We start from the raw sequence: 23,280 nt of genomic DNA, 5'->3' as shown, positions 1-23,280 counted from the left end.
GATTGATTGAAAATTGTATTAACAGATTGCAGAATGGGTACAGTACAGTACAGCTCAATACATACAATTGTTAAGGGGGATGCAGACCAGAGAAAGACTTCGTCTTGTTTACATCAGGGTCCCCCATTTTCAATTCATCATAAAAGTACTGGTATTGGTAACTATACTATACTGAGATATACCAGTCGTATCTATTCATTCCAAACTGTTGCAACTTCCTGTGTGCCAGTCAGATGATCTCCATGGGAACGTCCCACCACAGAGACCAGACCACTGTTTATAACACAGACAATAACGGCAAATGTAAAGGCAATTCATACGATGAGTAGCAAAATATACATTTATTGATATGAAACTGTTTGTGATGGTTAATTCAAACGGTGGATAGCCTTTTATTTGTCATCCCACTAAATGAGGAGGATAACGAATAGGGACAGACAGCTCCCTCTCTGGGCGCAAAGCTGGTGGACAAAGCCTGTTGGCGCACGTCTTCGTTCTCTTCCGCGAACACTCTGCTCTGCTGTCAGTAACTTCAGTGTCTCGGAGACCACACCCTCCCCTGTCTGTCTGCACGGAAGAGTAGGCTAGTCTCAACTTTTCAGAGTAGAGAGAGAGAGAGAGTTTGCGTCAGCAGTACTTCGGGGTCGGTCCGTACAGTATGAGGCCAGTTGGGAATGGCGGAGGCCATCGCGCTTGAGGAGCTGCACTGCGAGCTCACGTGCCCCGTGTGTCTGGAGCTGTTCCGCGAGCCGGTCATCCTCGAGTGCGGTCATCATTTCTGCCGCGTTTGCATCACCCAGTGCTGGGAGGTGAAGAAGGCGGACGACGAGCTGCCGACCTGCCCGAAGTGTAGGAAGTCATGCGCCCCGAAGCTGCGCCCCAACTCGCTGCTGTGTAACGTCGTGGACAGTGTGAGGAAAGGCCGAGCCATGGACGCAGCCGTGGGGTCACCCGCACCCGGGGACCCCGAAGGTGGTGCGCCAGAGGACCCGGAGGAAAGGGAGCCAGGTTCCAGTATCAGCAGTGTCGCCTCGTCCGTCGGCTACTGGCCACGTCTCGCCATGGTGGACATGGATATGTGCGAGGAGCATGAGGAGAAGCTGAAGCTCTACTGCGAGGACGACCAGGTCGCGATCTGCTTGGTGTGCGGGATGTCCCGCGACCACAAGACGCACAATGTCATCCCCATCAACGAGGCGTTCGAGAATTACAAGGTAACGCTGGCTAGACCTTACTAGTGGAGTTAATGTGGAAGTGTTCACAGAATTATCCATATTTGGATGTGGGGCATGTCGTGAGGTGGCATCTTGGTAATTGAACTGTACCGAAACGCCCCCAGCAAAAAAGAGTTATCTAAACTTCGAGAGACGGTTGTTCTGAAGTTTCTGAACAGAGGCAGATATATCAGGACAGACAGAGGCAGATATATCAGGACAGGCAGATCTATCAGGACAGACAGAGGCAGATATATCAGGACAGAGGCACTGAGGCAGATCTATCAGGACAGAGGCAGATCTATCAGAACAGAGGCAGATCTATCAGAACAGAGGCAGATCTATCAGAACAGAGGCAGATATATCAGAACAGAGGAATATCTATCAGAACAGAGGCAGATATATCAGAACAGAGGAATATCTATCAGAACAGAGGAATATCTATCAGAACAGAGGAATATCTATCAGAACAGAGGCAGATATATCAGAACAGAGGAATATCTATCAGAACAGAGGAATATCTATCAGAACAGAGGCAGATGTACAGTTTCTACGTCAAATGTATATACTCTTTTTTCTGGACTCTTTTTGTATCACAAACAGTACTGTATTTGCAAATCTGGTATGTCATAAATGTATAGATGTAGCAGTACTGTCTATCTGTATGTCATGTATGTCATATATGTTACAATGAATTGAAAATGGGGGACCCTGATGTAAACAAGACAAAAGTCTTTCTCTGGTCTGCATCCCCTTAACAATTGTATGTATTGAGCTGTACTGTACTGTACCCATTCTGCAATCTGTTAATAAAGTTTTCAATCAATCAATCAATCAATCAATCAATCAAGATATATCAGAACAGAGGAATATATATCAGGACAGAGGCAGCTCTATCAGAACAGAGGCAGATCTATCAGGACAGAGGACTATCTATCAGAACAGAGGCAGATCTATCAGGACAGAGGCAGATCTATCAGAACAGAGGAATATCTATCAGAACAGAGGCAGATCTATCAGGACAGACAGATATATCAGGACAGAGGCAGATATATCAGGACAGAGGCAGATATATCAGGACAGAGGCAGATCTATCAGAACAGAGGCAGATCTATCAGAACAGAGGCATATCTATCAGGACAGAGGCAGATCTATCAGGACAGAGGAATATCTATCAGAACAGAGGCAGATCTATCAGAACAGAGGCAGATCTATCAGAACAGAGGCAGATCTCGTGACATGGCAGTTGGCCCTTCCTGTGTACTTTCAGTTGGAAAGGAATTCAACAGACCCGTGTCAGTTCTCAGTTCCCCAAACTTACCTTGCACTGTTGACCTCTGTTGACCATCAATGTTTGGTGACATATACTCAGGTCACGCACTGTGTTTCCACATGTCAATCAGTGTGTCTCTTGTCTCACCACAGAGCAGTGCTGTATGCAGAGGTTGTTTTGCTCCTGGGTTCAATGAGTTTATAATGGAAGGGGCTATCGGTTGTCACTTTCTATATCATGTGAGCCTCGTTTGTGGTGGTTGTTTTCTGATCTAGTACTGACTCCTGACATTTATTAAATTAGTCTGCTTCATAGTGAATCAATGTTTTTCTGATATTGTGTGTGTGTGTATGTATGTGTGTGTGTGTGTGTGGTTGACCTATTTTCTTCTGTCTCCCCAGGAAAAGCTGTCTAGAGCTCTAGAGAGGGTACAGCTTCAGACAGAGGAGGCCTCTCTGTTTCAGAGTCAAACCAACGACAAGATCCTACTCATTAAGGTATTAGCAGTGTATGTGGGTGTGTCTCTGTTTGTGTGTTTCTGTGTGTGTGTTTATTTAGTTTATAGTTTATAGTTTATCGCGTTAATTAGATTAATTAATTACACAGCAAATTATCACGTTATGAAAATTAACTCAAAATTAATTACAAAAAAAAATATATATATATATATAATATTTTTTTTTATCTCATTCATTCCATAAGTATGTAGAATACACATAATTTTTTTTTAATATTGTCCATTTGCATGTTCTTGGTATCTGATTCTAGGGACATCTATGAATCTCAGGGAATGTATTCCCAGTGTCAGAAATACTGTGGGCTAGATCCACAAAGAATGGATTGCACGGTGCAAGTTGCACCCTTACTTACAATTCATGATGAATTGAAAATGGGGGACCCTGATGTAAACAAGACGAAAGTCTTTCTCTGGTCTGCATCCCCTTAACAATTGTGTGTATTGAGCCGTACTGTATTGTACCCATTCTGCAATCTGTTGATAACATTTTCATTCAATCAATCAATCTGCGCGGTGATTGATTGAATGGAAATTTTATTTTGAGTAAATTGTAATGAACCAAATGAGAATATCAATAAATTTTTTTTAATCTTTGACTGTGAATAACACCATGCTCAAATTGACCAGACCTGAAAAATCTAAGCAAATTAATAGATGGAAGATGATTAAACAGAAGGTTTTGTAGATACAGTACTGAATTCTGCCATCCGGACACATGCAATTTGAAATATGATTATAGAATATAGAATATCAGGCATAAAATGGTTATGCGATTAATTAGATTAATTAATTACAAATCCTGTAATTAATTAGATACATTTTTCTAATCGCCTGACAGCACTAATATATATATATGATTTTAGTGTAATTAGTCACTTCAAACTAGAGCTATGGGGTTATACAACTATACAAGTGTGTTTATTTATGGAAAGCTAATTATTTGAGTGTCATTTAAAGTCACTTTAAACTAGAGCTACGAAGTTATACACCTATACAATACAACGTTGCACGTGGGTGTGTGTGTGTGTGTGTGTGTGTGTGTGTGTGTGTGTGTGTGTGTGTGTGTGTGTGTGACTGTGCCTGGTGTCCCTTGGGCAAAACCAGAATTTCTTGTACATTTGCAATTGCAACATTCCAATACATACTGTACATCCTCCCACCTGCTTGTCTGCTGTAGCCTGCAGCCACCAGGCGATTCATGTAGTTTACTGATGGCGACATGGCAGTGGGTGAAGACTGTGTCAAGGAAGTACATTCCCAGTATGACAAAATAACACTTTATTTTAATAATGGTTTTAATAATGGTAATATGGTATTTTAATGGTTATTGGTTACTCAACAGGAAATGCATACAGTCAACTTTCCTGTTGTCTCTTAACCCTTTCACTGCCACACAACAGCCGGTTAACCCTTTCACTGTGACAATACAGAAGGTTAGCCCTTTACTATCACACAACCGACGGCGATGCTCCATCATTAGCATCATTAGCTCCGCGGCAGTGGAAGGGTTAACACACATTTAAATACATGTACGTGCACACACACACACACACACACACACACACACACACACACACACACACACACACACACACACACACACACACACACACACACACACACACACATTTGACATACTTTATTGAATCCCCAGATCAAATCACATTGCACATTGGATTCAAATAACATAGAGGTTCAACATGGTTTCGGAACACCTATGGATACTAAAATAATTTACATCGTCAACTTCTCCTGTCTGGCTACCTATTACAACAGAGATATAACTAAATCACACTGTCTGGCTACCTATTACAACAGAGATAGAACTAAATCACACTGTCTGGCTACCTATTACAACAGAGATAGAACTAATTCACACTGTCTGGCTACTGTATCTGTTACAGCAGAGATAGAACTGAATCACACTGGCTGGCTACCTATTAGCCTACAGCAGAGATAGAACTAAATCTGGCCAGCTGTTTGGCACTTTTTCCTCGACAGGCCAAACACACACACACACACACACACACACACACACACACACACACACACACACACACACACACACACACACACACACGCACACACACACACACACACACACACCTACACACACACACACACACACACACACACACACACACACACACACACACACACACACACACACACACACACACACACACACACACACACACTCACACACTCACACACTCACACACACACACACACACACACCTAGTAAACTAACATAAAGTAGGTACCTGGCTGTGTCACACACCCTAAGATAGAGATAAGAACAGTTTCTCACATCACTTAGATTGGGTCACTTTCAACACTGCAGCCAATAAAGATTTTTGTGTGTGTTCGAATGGGTCAAGTCAAGTGTTCCTTTATTAATCCCATTGGGGAAAATGCATGTGTCATCATCAGCATGGGGGAGGGGGGTTTGGTTCAGGCAAAAATAAATAAAAATAATAATAATAGAAATAAAAGAATGTTGCAAAATAAATGAGAAATAGTAGAGAATAGGGAAAGGGATGCGAGCTGCCAGGACAGGCTGCCACCCACAGTGTGCGAGAGAGTGCGCATGTGTGTGTTCAACAGAGATATGTGTGCTAATACTGTGTGTGTGCTAGTACAGAGTATTCCTTTTGCTTCAGTAGATAAACACACCCAACACAGCCTTTTTACAGAACTCTGCATGTGGTCTGTCTGTCTGTCTGTCTGTCTGTCTGTCTGTCTGTCTGTCTGTCTGTCTGTCTGTCTGTCTGCCTGCCTGTCTGTCTGCCTGCCTGTCTGTCTGTCTGTTTGTCTGTCTGTGTGTCTGTGTGTCTGAGCACATTGGACAGAATGTTTTGCACACTCAGACTTTCACTTCTCTCTGCTGCTGTTTCCGTCATGGAATGACAGGATGTGGTTGAGCGGGATTGAAAGGAAGCGCGTCGTTCCTCTACCGACGGTAGACCGTCCTCGGGTCTTGACGTCTGTGTTTGTGTACGCGGCGTCCCTGTCTGTCTACCTGTCTGTCTACCTGCCCATGTTAGTAACGTAACAGGTCATTTTCTTATCTTTTTAAATATTTTTTTATTTTGACAGTTGTCCTGGATTACTTTTTTTTTCCTTCTTTCCGTGAAGAACCTTTCTAACGATTCTTTTTCTTTCTTTCTATGAATTAATCAAGTTGTGGAGTCTGTACAGGCTGTACTTGTCCTGGGCAGTAGCAGCACTGAACGGCATCCACTTGAGTTGAAAATGTTCCAACTCGAGCGATAAATTCACCTGCCGTTAACACATTGCGTGCCACGCTGTTTTCGGGCCCCATCTATGCACTGCCACGCTTTAAAAGATAGGAGTCTGTCACCTTGTTTGTAGAGCTATAACTATATTCTATATTATAGCTATGGATACAATACTACTATGGTCATTTGACAGTGACTTTCTTCCGGTCAAGATGCAAAAAAGAGATAATTTTTCCATGCATACATTTGCGCGTTATACCGTGGTGAATATAAGTATGTTTTTAGATCGGTCTGGGGTAATTCCCGAAATGCTGAGGAATAGCCTTATGCGTGTATTATACTATAACCGTTGCCGTTTCTTGCCTGGACCCGCTATTATTCTCAAATCAAATCTGATCGATCGGCCGAGAAAGTGACGATCGACTTGGTCTCTCCGCGTTCAGGAGACTCTGGCGTATAAAAGTCTATTGGATCATGTCTCCAGCACCCCCACAGCCGTAGCTACAACCACTTAATGTCAAGGCTCTCATCCACATTCATTCATCTTGTTCCATCTATGAATTGAAAATGGGGGACCCTGATGTAAACAAGACATATGTCTTTCTCTGGTCTGCATCCCCTTAACAATTGTGTGTATTGAGCCGTACTGTATTGTACCCATTCTGCAATCTGTTAAATAAAGTTTTCATTCATTCATTCCCCTGCTCTCCACCATGAGCTCAATTTAATGCGGAAGTGCAGTGGTCTATGGTGCCTTCTTCTGTGGTTCTCTGGGAAAGCTTGACAAACGCTCTGTGCTGCCACCACTGGTCGACAATAAAACACATTACTATCACTGTTAACCTGTCAGGTCAAGGTGCTGATCTTATTGTCGACCAGTGGTGGAAGCACAGAGCGTTCCTCAACTGGAGGATTTGAAAGGAGACTTGAGAGAGAAAAGGGTAATTTTATACTGCATTTCAGAACCGGCTTTTGTTTTCACCCCACCGGCCTTTGTCGAGACTCTTTCTGTTGATCCCTTCGAAAACACAATGCGAACATGCAATAATTAGTTCACAGTGGTGATCTTCCCACCCAAGCCACTTTGTTTGGGCCGTGTCTAGATCCCATTGCCCGGAACAACGTTTTGATGGGGTCGTCACTTTTCTTGCCAAGCTCCAAGAAAATTCTTTAGGCAAAGATTGTGTTTAAATCGAAACATCTTTTAAAACTCACATTTCACATCAAAATGCAGTAGATTATAATTTTACTCAACATAAAATCACATCACATCTAATTGTTCTCTCTGAATATGTTTTGTAGCAAGTAAGTCTCATTGTTTTAGTGTTACGGATTACCCCCTTCTAAACTCCCACGGTGCACCCTCTCCTCATTATATCAATAATATATAATGATTATATAATATGTAATCATAATAATATAAAAGTGTCCCTTTTATTACCTTTGATTACTATGACCTACTGTTCACACCCACCTGCTACTATGACCTACTGTTCACACCCACCTGGTTACTATGACCTACTGTTCACACCCACCTGGTTACTATGACCTACTGTTCACGCCCACCTGGTTACTATGACCTACTGTTCACGCCCACCTGGTTACTATGACCTACTGTTCACACCCACCTGGTTACTATGACCTACTGTTCACACCCACCTGGTTACTATGACCTACTGTTCACGCCCACCTGGTTACTATGACCTACTGTTCACGCCCACCTGGTTACTATGACCTACTGTTCACGCCCACCTGGTTACTATGACCTACTGTTCACACCCACCTGGTTACTATGACCTACTGTTCACACCCACCTCGTTACTATGACCTACTGTTCACACCCACCTGGTTACTATGACCTACTGTTCACGCCCACCTGGTTACTATGACCTACTGTTCACACCCAGCTGGTTACTATGACCTACTGTTCACACCCACCTGGTTACTATGACCTACTGTTCACGCCCACCTGGTTATTATGACCTACTGTTCACGCCCACCTGGTTACTATGACCTACTGTTCACACCCACCTGGTTACTATGACCTACTGTTCACGCCCACCTGGTTATTATGACCTACTGTTCACGCCCACCTGGTTACTATGACCTACTGTTCACACCCACCTGGTTACTATGACCTACTGTTCACGCCCACCTGGTTACTATGACCTACTGTTCACGCCCACCTGGTTACTATGACCTACTGTTCACGCCCACCTGGTTACTATGACCTACTGTTCACGCCCACCTGGTTACTATGACCTACTGTTCACGCCCACCTGGTTACTATGACCTACTGTTCACGCCCACCTGGTTGCTATGACCTACTGTTCACACCCACCTGTGTTCTGTTCTCCAGGAGCGCGTGGGGGACATGGAGGAGCAGTTGGGTGCAGAGTTCAGCCGGCTGAGGGAGTTCCTCCGCCAGGAGGAGGAGAGCGTGAAGGAGAAGCTGCAGAAGGAGAAGGAGGAGCGGCTCGACCAGCTGGAGGAGGCGATCACCCACGCCACGCAGCAAATCAGCCAATTGGAGAACACCGCTGAGCAGCTCCGCCTCAAACTGATAGAAGAGGATAACCCGGAACAACTGAAGGTGAGGGAGGGAGAGAGAGGGAGAGGGAGAGAGAGAGAGTTGATGGAGAAGAAAGAGGAGATCTGAGTAGTTAAAGGCCCAATGACCATATTCTAACCATATGTCAAATGTATAGGGAGGTGTAGTGGTTACGTTATTGCTGTTTTCCGGCCGGTCCACCATCTTGAAAAAACGCAATGTAATTCCCCATTGACCATTTCTAAATCGTCTCGTTTAAAACAAATAAAGCATGAACATTTGCACGGTGTACTTTTCTGTGCGTATATTCATCCACAATCTATAGCTCAACATGAAAATATTCGCAATTAATCGTAAAAAAAAATCGCCGAATTTGATTTCAACCAAAAATGCTTAAACAATAATGTTAGTGATAGAAGGGAACTGATTTTGTGCAAAAATGGAAAGCTTGCCAATGTTCATGAGGCAGAATTGTTACAATAGCCGATAATCCATTTTCCCAATGATAAATTCCTAATATGGGTGGACCTTGCGGGCGGTCCAAAGTGACGTCAGACTACACCTCCCTATTCCCATACATTCTCAAAGACTAATTTACGCCTATGTTTAAAACATAACCAGCGTAAACAAACCTATTACAGACCCAGAATATGTGACAGAGGAGGTGCCGGATCGGATCAAATAGGTGCCGGATGTTGTTCCGGCAGGATCCGGCACAAATGAAGCCTGGATAGAGGACAAGGAAAAAGACACATTTAGAAACTGAAACTAAACACAGGACAAGGAAAAAGGCACATTTACAAACTGAAACTAAACACAGGACAAGGAAAAAGACACATTTACTGTAGAAACTGAAACTAAACACAGGACAAGGAAAAAGGCACATTTACAAACTGAAACTAAACACAGGACAAGGAAAAAGACACATTTACAAACTGAAACTAAACACTGGACAAGGAAAAAGACACATTTACAAACTGAAACTAAACACAGGACAAGGAAAAAGACACATTTACAAACTGAAACTAAACACAGGACAAGGAAAAAGACACATTTACAAACTGAAACTAAACACAGGACAAGGGAAAAGACACATTTACAAACTGAAACTAAACACAGGACAAGGGAAAAGACACATTTACAAACTGAAACTAAACACAGGACAAGGAAAAAGTCACATTTACAAACTGAAACCAAACACAGGACAAGGGAAAAGGCACATTTACAAACTGAAACTAAACACAGGACAAGGAAAAAGACACATTTACTGTAGAAACTGAAACTAAACACAGGACAAGGAAAAAGGCACATTTACAAACTGAAACTAAACACAGGACAAGGAAAAAGACACATTTACAAACTGAAACTAAACACTGGACAAGGAAAAAGACACATTTACAAACTGAAACTAAACACAGGACAAGGAAAAAGACACATTTACAAACTGAAACTAAACACAGGACAAGGAAAAAGACACATTTACAAACTGAAACTAAACACAGGACAAGGGAAAAGACACATTTACAAACTGAAACTAAACACAGGACAAGGGAAAAGACACATTTACAAACTGAAACTAAACACAGGACAAGGAAAAAGTCACATTTACAAACTGAAACCAAACACAGGGGGATGTGTGTGCATGTCTGAGCAGAGATCATTATGTCAGTGTTGTAATAATAGGCCTGTTCTCTTCTGCTTTCTTACAGGGGATCAAGGACTTTATTGGAGGGTGAGCAAGCAGAATCCTTCATTTCTTATCTGATCCCGTCAACGACTGGCTTGTGTTTTGAGGGCCCACATAACTGCAATGCCTCTTTATTGTGTTACTAACCGCTCACTCCACTCTGAGAGACCGTCCAAAGCCTGTGAATTCAAACGACAATGAAGCCTAAACGCTTCATGTTGTTGCTCTTTGTGATTGGTTAATTTTAGCATCGCACATAAAAAACACCATTATCGGTAGTTCTTTATGGTTAGTATTTTTCTGAAGATATTCAGAAAATATTCTTGGATTTTCAGTAGGCTACTTATGTTAGAGAAAAATGTGTCAAATTTAGTATATTGAAAAAGCAATACACTTTAATTTAGGGGGGCACAGTAATAATGATTAAGTACCTAGTAACTAATGAGGAACTATGTGTTAACAAACTGTTGATTAACCATCAGTTGCTCAAGTCTCAATCCTGATGAGAAGAAGATTATTCATTATTGACATATAGTTCCTCCTTGATAGTCAATTATTCCATGCAAAAAAGTTGATTTATAGACCCTTTTCACAGTGTAACATTTTGAGGTAAACACAGGTAACTAATAATAACTAATAACATAAATAAGTCTGTCCCATTTAGGTGCATCAGTGAGCCACGCCGGTGAGCCAGCATGGACAATACCAGGGCACTGGCACACCTAAATGGAATGGGACCATAATTATCGTTACACCTGTATTTACCGTGCTATGACACATCAAAATGGCCGCTGTGACAAAGGTCTATTATGGCCATCATCTCGCACGTAGTTTTGGGCTATGCATGTGTGAGATTATGGGCATAATAAATCAGCTTTCTTTATTCTCTCTCATCTCTCGGCTTCTCTGTTACAGTGGGTGACAATATTGTCACAAGGAAAGATGAAATTACATACCTGGGTTCCATCCTAGAGGCAAATCTTTCCTGTGACAAAATGGCAACCAATGTAATCAAAAAAGTCAACCAACGAACAAGATTCTTGTACCGGATCTCCTCTCTGGTAAACAAGAATACCCTGAAGACTCTAACAGGAGCACTCATTCAAGGGTACTACGACTATGCTTGCACCTCATGGTACCAAAGCACCTCAAAGGCACTAAAAACAAGATTACAAACATCACAAAACAAACTGGTCAGACTACTGCTTAACCTCACTCCTAAAACCCACCTCACCCCTGCCCACTTTGACAACCTAGGATGGCTTAGAGTAGAGTCAGTAGACGACAGAGTACAGCAACTTGCAATGGGCCTGGTCTACAAGATACACTACACCACTAAGGTACCCATGTACATGTCAAAATACTTCCCAATGGTCAGTGAATACCACGACCACAACACCAGAGGGAGCTCCACAAATCATGTTAAACCCAGATTCGGCTCAAACAAGGGACTAAACATGTTTTGCAATTATGCCACATCAATGTGGAATGCCCTACCCACAGCTGTAAAGGAATGTGAATCACTACCTAGTACCCACCTTCAAAACCACTCTCAAAGAGCACCTACAGGAGGCTGTAATTCTAAACTGGCCCCTGTAAATGTCCAAACCCAACCCCCTCCAATGTACAGTCCCCCCACCCCACCTACCCAACCCCCTCCAATGTACAGTTTACCCCCACCCCACCTACCCAACCTCCTCCAATGTACAGTTTCTTCCCCCTCAAATGTATATACTCTCAAATGTATATAATGTATATACTCTCTTTTTAGAAACTCTGTCTATTAATCAGAGTTTCCAACGACAGGGTCTATATGACAAGCGTTGTACTCTTAAACAGTACTGTCTATCTGTATGTTATGTATGTCATATATGTTATGATGACTTGAAAATGGGGGACCCTGATGTAAACAAGACGAAAGTCTTTCTCTGATCTGCATCCCCTTAACAATTGTGTGTATTGAGCCGTACTGTATTGTACCCAATCTGCAATCTGTTAATAAAATGTTCTATCAATCAAACTCGCTCTCTCTCAGGGCTGAGAGCTTGTTTGAGCGCCCCCAAGAGGTGAGCATGGACCTGCAGTCGGGAGAGTTCTTGGGGCCATTGCAGTTTAGGACCTGGAGGAAGATGAGCACTGTCCTCCAGCCAGGTACACACATACACACACACACACACACACACACACACACACACACACACACACACACACACACACACACACACACACACACACACACACACACACACACACACACACACACACACACACACACACGCAAAGTTGTATTGTATAGGGGTGTATAACTTCGTAGCTCTAGTTTAAAGTGACTTTAAATTACACTCAAATAATTAGCTTTCCATAAATAAACACACTTGTATAGTTGTATAACCCCATAGCTCTAGTTTAAAGTGACTAATTACACTAAAATCATATATATATATATATATATAAATAAACACACACACACACACACACACACACACACAGACACACCCCTCTCCACAACCTTACTTTACATGAGGACAGAACACCACACCTAAAAAAGAACATTGGCCTCATTTACACAAAGGCCATATAAACAAATAAATGTCCTCTGACTTTGACGAGAGCTCTACCTGAAGAGAGATGTCTTTCATTGTCAGTGGAGATAAACAAGATTCAAAGACCAATTATTATAAATGTATTATAACACTTAAAATATAGCTAGTTGACAAAGTGCTCTACAACTCTAAATGTCAAAAATTCTAAATGTGTCATAGAATTTAAAACGGACAAGTCAAAAACAGATCATAAAATAAAAAAAGAAACAATTCCGCCTGCCTAGATTTTACTTCATTTATTTGAAAGTTAAAATACACAAAACAAGTACACAGCAGACAATAATAGACCCGGCAATGGTGTCATGCTAGTTGAGCAGGTGGTGTATTGTTGTCGCTTTCCTTGGACAAACAAGTTTGTCAAGAAAAGAGGGCGGGGGTTGAGATTTGACAGGCAAGTGTTTTCTAAATGGCCTGAGAAAGGTGGGTATCCTCTGACCAGGGCTATTCATTTCAAATAGTAAAAGGTCCAGTCATACAAGTGTCCTACATAACTACATAACAAAAATTACAATTACTCAATATTAAAATTATACAAATATATAAATATATAACATTTTTATATTAATATATATATTTAAAAAAAAATACTCTTTCAGGTCTCTTTGAAGCCACTTGTGAAAAAAGCCAACTTTGTTTTACTGTGTAAATAGGGCCAGTAACACATACCGAGAATCCACTGGCCCTGAGGGTAAACAGAGTGATCAGATAGGAATGCTGGGCATATAGGCCCAGAAGTCATGTAACTGGAGTTATGTCAGCTCTTCCTGCTCTTACCTTGAAGCACTATCTTTGATGATGCCATAAATCCATATCACTGTTGTCGACTGACCTGCTGCCCTGGGGCCCTGTGAAACCATTCAACATCCTTGTAGCGTTTCAAAAAGAAAAGATCTGAAAGTAATTATACACCACAAAACTTTATTTAAAAGTCCCAATTAAACGCAGAGTCTCTTTTACTGGCCGGATATGTCTACACATTTTGACAAATAAACCTCAACCAAGTCTCAATTAGAAATTACTAAATTAATTGTTTATTGAGGTTACCACGGGTGCAGATTAGTTATTTCTTTTTATCATCAGTTGCAACCATAAGTGAAATCATAATCTTAACTACCCACCTCATACTATAGTCTACCCATATACTCTGTATGATAGCATGTACAACAGTGCAGTTTATACCGCATATATATATATATATATATATATATATATATATATATATATATATATATATATATATATATATATATATATATATATATATATATATATATATATATATATCTATATATATATATATATATATATATATATATATATCCACATATATCTGTACATACCTGCAGATAATCCTGTAGATACTATATCTATATAATTATGTACATATTCCCTTACACTGCTGGCCAGTATGACTACTATGTCTTCTTCTATACCTGTATCACTGTACATATTAATATTTCAACTCTGTAGTACTAACGCCCAGTAGTACTAATTTATATATTTTATACCCAGTTTAATCACATGTACATTGTATATTACTATTACACTTTACTGTTACAGTTGCACTCTGGTTGGATGCCAAACCCCTTTTCGTTGTACTGTACTTGTGCTGTATGACGACAATACATTTGACTCTAATCTAATCTAAACTCTGCAGCAACACATTTCTCCATCCACTCCGTTTCTCTCCATCTGATGTAGCAATGCGCAACTGGCCACCTAGCATAGCTATCCCTCTCACCATGTGCACCATACAAAACCAACCTGTCTACTGTGCACAGCGACCTATGATGTTTTTTAACACTGCTCTTCATCATCACAACACAATGCTCGCTAGTGCAAAATTAACCCTTTCACTGCCACACTACAGAAGGTTAACCCTTTACTATCACACTACCGACGGTTACCGTCGGTAGTATGATAGTAAAGGGTTAACCGGCTGTTGTGTGGCAGTGAAAGGGTTAACCGTCTGTGTATTGTCACAGTGAAAGGGTTAACCGTTTGGTAGTGAGTGCGGCAGTGAAGCGGTTAACTACAGAAATACAGTGCGCCTGCATGACAACTCGTTCATTCAACTCACCTTTACTCAAACCTTCCGAGAACTCCATTTCTCATGTGCGAGGTTGGCGCTGCTCTAATTGATATGTAATAAGCCTATTTGTATACAGATAATACATACACTGGTTTAAATAAACTATTCAATAGTGTTTCCCATCTTTGCTGCATTAGGGAAATGAGGTCAGTCCAATATAGACGCCTGATTGATTGAATTTATTTATGAATCTAAAGACACAACAAATCCAAGGGATGACATGCAAAAGTGACCACACTTATTTCCAGCATGGTCTCCGACGTTATGACCAAAAGACATATAAAACAACACATGAAGCAAAAGTCCAATACAAGAAATCCATATTCCACATATCTAAATACAAGACAATAACATCCTGACCAAAATAAAATAGCGCATTTCTATACCATCATTAAAACAATAATCCAAGTAGGACCTGACAGCTATCTGGCCACTTTACCCCAAAGATATGAGCGAACCTGACCTTTAAACATTCCTCTAGTCTAGACCCTCTCTAGAGCCTGTGTTCAATGATTGAAGCAAATAAAAGCCTGGGCTATATTTCTTTCTTCTTCGTGAATTATTTTCATTCCTACACGTATCCATAAAGGATAACATACTTACTAAAGCAATTCCTGCGTTATTATAATCAAACATTGCATGTTGTCGTTACGTTACTTCACGTCTAACTCCCCATCCCGCTCCTTCCTCTCCAGCCATGTCCGCGGTGTCCTTTGACCCCGACACGGCCTACCCCCGTCTGTGGGTGTCCCCGGACCGCAGCCGCGTCAGGATGGGGGACATCCAGCCCAACCTGCCCGACAACCCGGAGCGGTTCACCCGCTACAACATCATCCTGGGCCACGAGGCCTTCAGCTCCGGCAGACACTACTGGGAGGTCGAGGTGGGCTCCAAGACCGCCTGGGGCCTGGGCGTGGCCACGTCCTCCGTCAACAGGAAGGAGGAGATCAGCCTCTGCCCGGACGATGGCTTTTGGACGCTGGTGCTGAGGGACAATGGCGATGGGACCAGCGAGTATGAAGCTTGTACCGACGCCGACGAGTGCCTCTTGTGCCCACCTCGACCCCCCAGGAGGGTGGGGGTCTATCTCGACTACGGCCGCGGCGAGGTGGCGTTCTACGACGCAGGAGACATGAGCCACCTGTTCACGTTCTGCGACGCGGAATTCAAAGAGCCCGTGTTCCCCTATTTCAACCCCTGGCCCATTATGAACGGACGCAACCGCGAGCCTCTCACCATAGTCACCCCGTTGCCATAGTAACACCGTTACTCACCATAGTAACCCCGCTGCCACGGTAACACCGTTACTCACCATGACATTTCATCACCAGCCGTTTCACAACTACACTTTTCACCCCCAACAACGGTGGAGCTATGCAACTAGCGCCTTCATTTTTGTTGGGTTGAACACAGTATCCACATAAGCAACACCATAGAGCTTTGCCAGAGGTGCCATAGTATCGCCATGGCGATGAATACATGGTGCCTAAAGGATCAGACTTGAGAAATACGTCTTTAACACTGGAAATAATATGATTATTTCACGATAAAGGAATGAAAAAAGCCACACACATATTAGGCCATTTACTATTACTCTTTGTGAAATGTATTCTATTTTAATGTTGTGTTTTTATGTTTAAACGGTATCTAACCATATGACAAAATGTTATTGGTTTTATATTTTAAACTGATGTTACATACCGGTACAAATAAAGTGAATTTATTTGTAGATTTTACACAGCAAGTATTCATCGTGGCATCCTAAGTTTTACTTGAAATGAGTAGTAGCCTACCTCCACAACAAAATCACTCTGTATCTACTGGTCTTTAGTCTATTATTTGTATTTCAATTGAGCATTAAGCTTTCTTTTACATGAAATGCACAAAATCCTCATTTCCAAAAACAGTCTCTGTCTTAGCAAGTGATTGACTCTTGTATCGTCCCGACTGCCAATGGGGTGACATGAATTCACTTGGTCCAATGCAAATGAGCTTGTGTGAAGGATCTTCTCAAAACAGATTTTCTTGATCAGTCTTATTTCAAGATACTGCCTTGAAAGAGCTTCAGCTAGATGGGGACAGGTGTAAATCTCTCAACCCATTGGCCAATTGTTTGCCACTTGTTTAGTGAAAATAAGATGTTAATAGTATACACATTTGTTTGTTTGTTTGTTAAATATATACCAAATCACGGCCAATGTAAAAATGATTCAGATTTCTCTTAATTCATGTAAACAATCTTTTTATTTTTATTTTTTTTAGATATGATATTTTCCCATGAGAGCAATCCTGCAGTATGCTACTTGAAATGAGAGGGCATTATTACAAGGCATCACACGCAATGACTGAAGGTCAAGATTTCATGTTTCAATATGTAGACATCTGCCATCAACTTAACAGGCAAGTTGAGATTTCATTGGCTAGTTGTGTTTATTGCCACAATGGAAACACTGGTATAATTTAACACTGGTATAATTTGACCTTTGGCCCATTGCAGGCATCAGACTGCACTGGTCTAAACTGTTGTGGTGAATTAAAACAATCTTTCATCTCTCGTCTGTTGCATTTCCAGAAGTAATTTTGCTTACTCCCATCAAAAACAAGTTGCACAGCCATACTACTTGAGAACTGGACCCAGATATCCACGCCGAATTGATGTCCAATGCAAGTTACTCCAGTGTCTGACTTCAGCACTGTCTTATGATGAATTGAAAATGGGGGACCCTGATGTAAACAAGACAAAAGTCTTTCTCTGGTCTGCATCCCCTTAACAATTGTGTGTATTGAGCTGTGCTGTACTGTACCCATTCTGCAATCTGTTAATAAAGTTTTCAATCAATCAATCAAAGCAATGGCGAGTCGAGACTAGCACGCGTGTTTCAAAGGGTTCAAAGGAATAGAATGAATAGGGCTGTCTTAAATACTTCGAAGCTTCGTTTGATGGGCATGGGATTCGAATGGGAAACAATTTGAATATATAAACAAAACAAAAATCAAAAAAATTAATTATTCGAAGGTCAGCCCTAGAATATACCAAACGTCACATTGTAACATTGCTTTTGTCTTGGGATATTTAAAAGGGATGGTTCGAATTTATGGACATTAAGTTGTATGAAATAATTAGGTGTAGTGGAAGTTAAGCTATTAGCTTACTTACTGAGTCCCCGGCATTAAAACGATCTGCCGTTTCTGCCTGTAAAGCTTCCCAGCTTGCTCAGAACCCGGCCGGGTTCTAATAGCTTTGCATCCACTACACTAGTGGAAAGTATTTCGTACAATGTAATGTCCAGAAATCCGAACTATCCCTTTTAATCAGATCATCTGTATTGGTTACATTCTCTACATACATTGATGTGGAATAATTTGACCAGATAATTCACGGAGGAGGAATACAGCCTTTGATTAAGGATAGAGTTTACTGACAGAATGACATGTTGCAACACGGAGAGGTTGCCCAGGGTACAGCAATGGCCCTAGCCAAGATCTCTAAAGAATGACGTGTCAACAAAAGTATTTATACATGATAGTAGATAAAATGAGTGGAGCACTGACATACATAATCAGTTAAGGCTGTGTGTTGTCTGTGTGTAATAAAATGCTATATAAAGCATCACTAATCACAATAAAATCTTTCACATGTTCTACCTAGCAACATAGTGCTTCAGTCATTCATTCTAACTTATCAAGCCGAGCTGAAACTTCAATTCAATTAAAAAAACTTTATTAGTTCGCCTGTTCGAATCCAGCTCACAGCTCCGGGGTTGTCACCAGCTTGGCTGGCCATTCACAATAATACAATTGGCAGTATTAGAGGGTGGGAGAAGCTGGCGGGGTGGGTCCGGGTCGTTGTAAACAGCGACTCCTACAGTTCGGTCGGGGCGCCTGCTCAGCGCGGATAGGATCTAAGTGGGATAGTGTGATCCTTCCACACGTTACACCCTCTCAGTGAGAGTCCGCGCTGCCAGGTGAAAAGAAGCGGTTGATTGGCTAGACGTGTGTCGGAGGAAGCACGTGATAGCCTCCACTCTCCCAGACCGACTGTGGGGGTAAGTGCGCAGCGACCAGGAAGGGGATTGGCATAACGACTAACATTGGGATGGGAGAAAAAAGAAAAATCTGAGGAAAAAGGAGGGGGAAAAAGACAAAAAAAAAATTGATTAGTCCCGCAAGGGGCAATTTAGAGCATGAATACGGCAAACAGCTGCACTTCTACACATTCAAGACAAAACAGGGGACAAGAGACATACATGACACTACCAAAGCACAAGAGACATGACACTGCCAAAACGGGATCCCTACATTGTTGATCTGTCAAGTCCAATAAATAAATTCGATCAGTACAAAAAAAGTGCACTTTCGTCAAAACATTTTTAAATCACAAGGTCAAAAGGTATAAACTGACCATTCCTTGTACTGTGGCCATTCACCAGTCGAATGGCCTCTGGAACAAACCCAAACTTCCTTCTGTTTGTTTTACAGGTCTAAAGAGCTTTCCTTACCAATGGATATAGAACATGTCTGCAACAGAGAAGGCTGTTAACCCCCAGGTACTTCACCCAACACAGTGCGGTGGAGACAGTTTAGCTCCTCAAATGAACACCTTTTAATTTTACGCACACACACACCATCAAAACGCACTCACTGCTTGACACTAATAATAGACTTCAGACTGGTTTATATCTATACAGTCCAAGCCAGTTTCTCCTGACGCAGCCTCTCCCAGCTTCTTGTCAGCTTGCATGTCAAAAGCTATCATCCAGGTCCGGCACGTTACTATAAAGATAAAGCATAATTAGTCAACAGGTAACACGTGTGCCAATTAACTAACCTTGGTACTGCTCTCCCCTGCAGCAGAGCCCAGCCACGCCCCACTACCACAATGTCATTACATCAATCTTCCGACATTTCTGCCATGTTTTCTATGCGAAATACTTGTCTTCAAAGTAACTAGTAACTGATGGCTTCAGAAAAATGTAGTGGATTAAAAAGTACAATATTTCCTTTGAAAGTACAAGTGTCTCAAAATTGTACTTGAGTACAGTACTTTTTCCACCACTTGTTATAGATGTGATCATGTCACACATAGACATTTGCCACTAAGGTGTAATTGTGGTTCTTGTCTAAATAAAAAGGAACCCTGAGATTCAGCCCAGGGCATAATCTTACTGAGATATTATTTTACTGAGGCTGTTACTTATCTCCCACTGGGAGGCGCCCAAACCCAAAAAGTACTAGCCCATTTCACACTGTAAACTTCCATTCCTGCACGACTGAGCTGGCTTGAGAGGCATATGGCCTTGCAAACCCATGTTAGCGTGCTGTGTGTATGTGAATCTATGAAGATCCTAGATGAATTCTTTGTAATCATTTTACTCATAAGCCTGCCTGGTTACCGGCACAGATTACCTTGCCGTTCAGCCACCATAGATAATCCCAACGCATCTGGAGGTCAAGGGTGTAACTTGTCATCAAAAAGAGTGAGTATTGGTCATTGTCTGTGACTTCTGTTACAAACAAATAAATGATGAGAATTAGTCTGACGCAAATCGAAGTGTCTATTTAATGTCATCACGTCACCTGCCTATATATTAACCATAGTCTGGTTTAAAGGCTTAGCCTGTGTGTTGAATCTAAACCTTGTTTTCTACCCTGATCTGTAATTAGATGCCATGCCAGGCTGATGTACAAACAGTAACACTAACCTTCCTCACTTCTACATTACTGCTCTGCCATCCATCCCTTCTCCTCCTTCAATCACTCCCTCCATCACTCCCTCTCCTCTCTTCATCATTCTATCTCCTTCCTTCTTCACTCCATCTCGTCTCGGTACAGTAAATTACCAAGTATGGCTTTGTCAGTATTCCAATGTACAGTGTACAGTGTGTGTCCCCCCCCCAACCCCACCCCACCCACCCAACCTCCTCCAATGTACAGTTTCTACGTCAAATGTATATACACTCTTTTTCTGGACACTTTTTGTATCACAAACAGTACTGTATTTGCAAATCTGATATGTCATAAATGTATAGATGTAGCAGTACTGTCTATCTGTATGTCATGTATGTCATATATGTTACGATGAGTTGAAAATGGGGGACCCTGATGTAAACAAGACGAAAGTCTTTCTCTGGTCTGCATCCCCTTAACAATTGTATGTATTGAGCTGTACTGTACTGTACCCATTCTGCAATCTGTTAATACACTTTTCAATCAATCAATCAATCAGTCTCCTTCCATCACTCCCTCTCCTCTCCTCCCTCTATCACTCTCCTCCCTTCTCCACTCCCTCTCCTCTCCTCCCTCTATCACTCCCTCTCCTCCCTTCTTCCCTACCTCTCCTCTCTTCATCACTCCCTCTCCTCCCTCCATCACTCCGTCTCCTCTCTCCATCACTCCCTCTCCTCCCTCCATCACTCTCCTCCCTTCTTCACTCCCTCTCATCACTTCTTCACTCCCTCTCCTCACTTCTTCACTCCCTCTCATCACTTCTTCACTCCCTCCTCCCTCCATCACTTCCTCACCCCCTCTCCTCCACTCTTATGAGAAATCAGTTGTCCATGAGGAGACACATCTCAGGATATCACTTTCATGACTGTATGATTGATTGATTGATTGATTGATTGATTGAAAACTTTATTAACAGATTGCAGAATGGGTACTGTAACTGAGGGGTACAATTCCCTGACTGTATTGATAAGTATGGTATTATTAAACCACTACCGCTTGTACTTTAACTTCTGGCCATCCAGTACATGATATAGATATGATGAACACTTTCCCACCTGATGAAACGAAGTCCACACAAATGTATAAATCGAATATTTTATATAGCAAAGGGTATATACAACGTTCACTTAATGACATTTATGATTTGAAATGCACTTGTAAGGCAAATGAGTATTCGTAGGTAAATCAACATTGAATGTCCAATCTCTGGTTACGCAGGGAGCAAGTATACAACCTGGTTATTTAGGGAACTATAGCAATGGTACTTAAATGATTATAGCTGGATACACTAAAGGGGGGGTCCCGCTGGTTGTAAGACAGTAGGGGGGGGGTTTAGGAGAGCCGCTGGCGGTATCCCATCTGGCCGACGATTTCTTGGGAGAATTCAGAGTGCTGAACACGGTGCCCACAGAACCTCGGTCCGCAGATGAATACAGCTGGGCCCTCTGGTGGACGGTAGCTGCCGGTCCACAACGAAGAGACGTGAGGCGACCTCACTCGGGGTAGAGCGCCGTCTCACCTGGACTCCTCTCGGGGGGTAGTTCCAACACTCAGCAGTGTTGGCCGTTATCCATGGCATAATCAAAGCACCCAAAGCACGTAGATAATCCAAGCCGTGGAAGGCTCGCCGTCGTCCGGGTAAAGTAATCCAATGTACAGGTCCACTCGTCCTGGCCCGGAGCTCCTCGGATGCAAGCACCACACGTGGTCTGCCCAGCCTGGTTAAGACTCCAGATAACGTCAGGAACGATGGGGGTACTGCTCACTTTATAACTCTAACCGAACGATGCACCATACATAATAGACTATTATTAACTTAATAGAAATACGTCCCACTCGACGGTATAGTGCCAAACTATGACAATTCAACTATTAATCCACACGATGTCTCAATGCCTATTCTGAGGCCAAGTAGGCCTTACTGCACCACACGTGCGTCGTGGGTGAGGCTTCGCGTCTGTTACTAGGTTGGAGGGTAAAGGACTAATGGACTAAAAGAAAGTTCTACTTTACTTGCGCCATATATATATGCGCTGTGAACAAATAGTACCATTCGTATTTCGCCAGACGTATTCCTACGCGGAACCGGGCTTGTAACGACATGTTCGTCGGCACGATTGAACTTGAACCAAGGGGCATGGCTGCTGGCGCCAGGTTCTCGTCCAATGGTAGAATGAAACTATTATGGGCTGTTAGTAGACTAAAGGGATATTCAGTGTATATTGTACAAGGAATATACAGGGGATATCAAACGATATACAAATACTATTAAATATATATCCATAAATAAATATATATATTCGGTTTAATCTGATCCTTCACAACAGCCGCCCCCTAATTAGTCCCACCTAATTAGCTAAGCAGAGACAGATTA

At 42.0% G+C, this 23,280-nt stretch overlaps 1 protein-coding gene across 1 annotated transcript; it reads left to right on the top strand.

Annotated features, from left to right (window-relative positions):
- The first annotated feature begins 577 nt into the window (after window positions 1–577).
- LOC311243297 (E3 ubiquitin-protein ligase TRIM39-like) lies at window positions 578–18,719 on the top strand. The gene is made up of 6 exons (XM_084332471.1): window positions 578–1,214; window positions 2,889–2,984; window positions 8,606–8,839; window positions 10,507–10,529; window positions 12,520–12,635; window positions 15,875–18,719. Exons 1-6 carry the CDS (start codon window positions 675–677, stop codon window positions 16,435–16,437), a joined length of 1,572 nt encoding a protein of 523 aa, XP_084188597.1. The 5' UTR covers window positions 578–674; the 3' UTR covers window positions 16,438–18,719.
- The last annotated feature ends 4,561 nt before the right edge of the window (window positions 18,720–23,280 follow it).

This window comes from Notolepis coatsorum (genome assembly GCF_963971535.1).
Source record: "Notolepis coatsorum genome assembly, chromosome: 16".
Classification (NCBI taxonomy): domain Eukaryota; kingdom Metazoa; phylum Chordata; class Actinopteri; order Aulopiformes; family Paralepididae; genus Notolepis; species Notolepis coatsorum.
This window is presented reverse-complemented; position numbering and strand designations above follow the sequence as displayed.

Coding starts and splice junctions, on each gene's coding strand:
- LOC311243297 (XM_084332471.1), top strand. CDS start 675: ATGGCGGAGGCCATCGCGCTTGAGGAGCTGCACTGCGAGCTCACGTGC. Junction 2,985..8,605: donor ACAAGATCCTACTCATTAAG/GTATTAGCAGTG, acceptor TCTGTTCTCCAG/GAGCGCGTGGGGGACATGGA. Junction 10,530..12,519: donor ATCAAGGACTTTATTGGAGG/GTGAGCAAGCAG, acceptor GCTCTCTCTCAG/GGCTGAGAGCTTGTTTGAGC.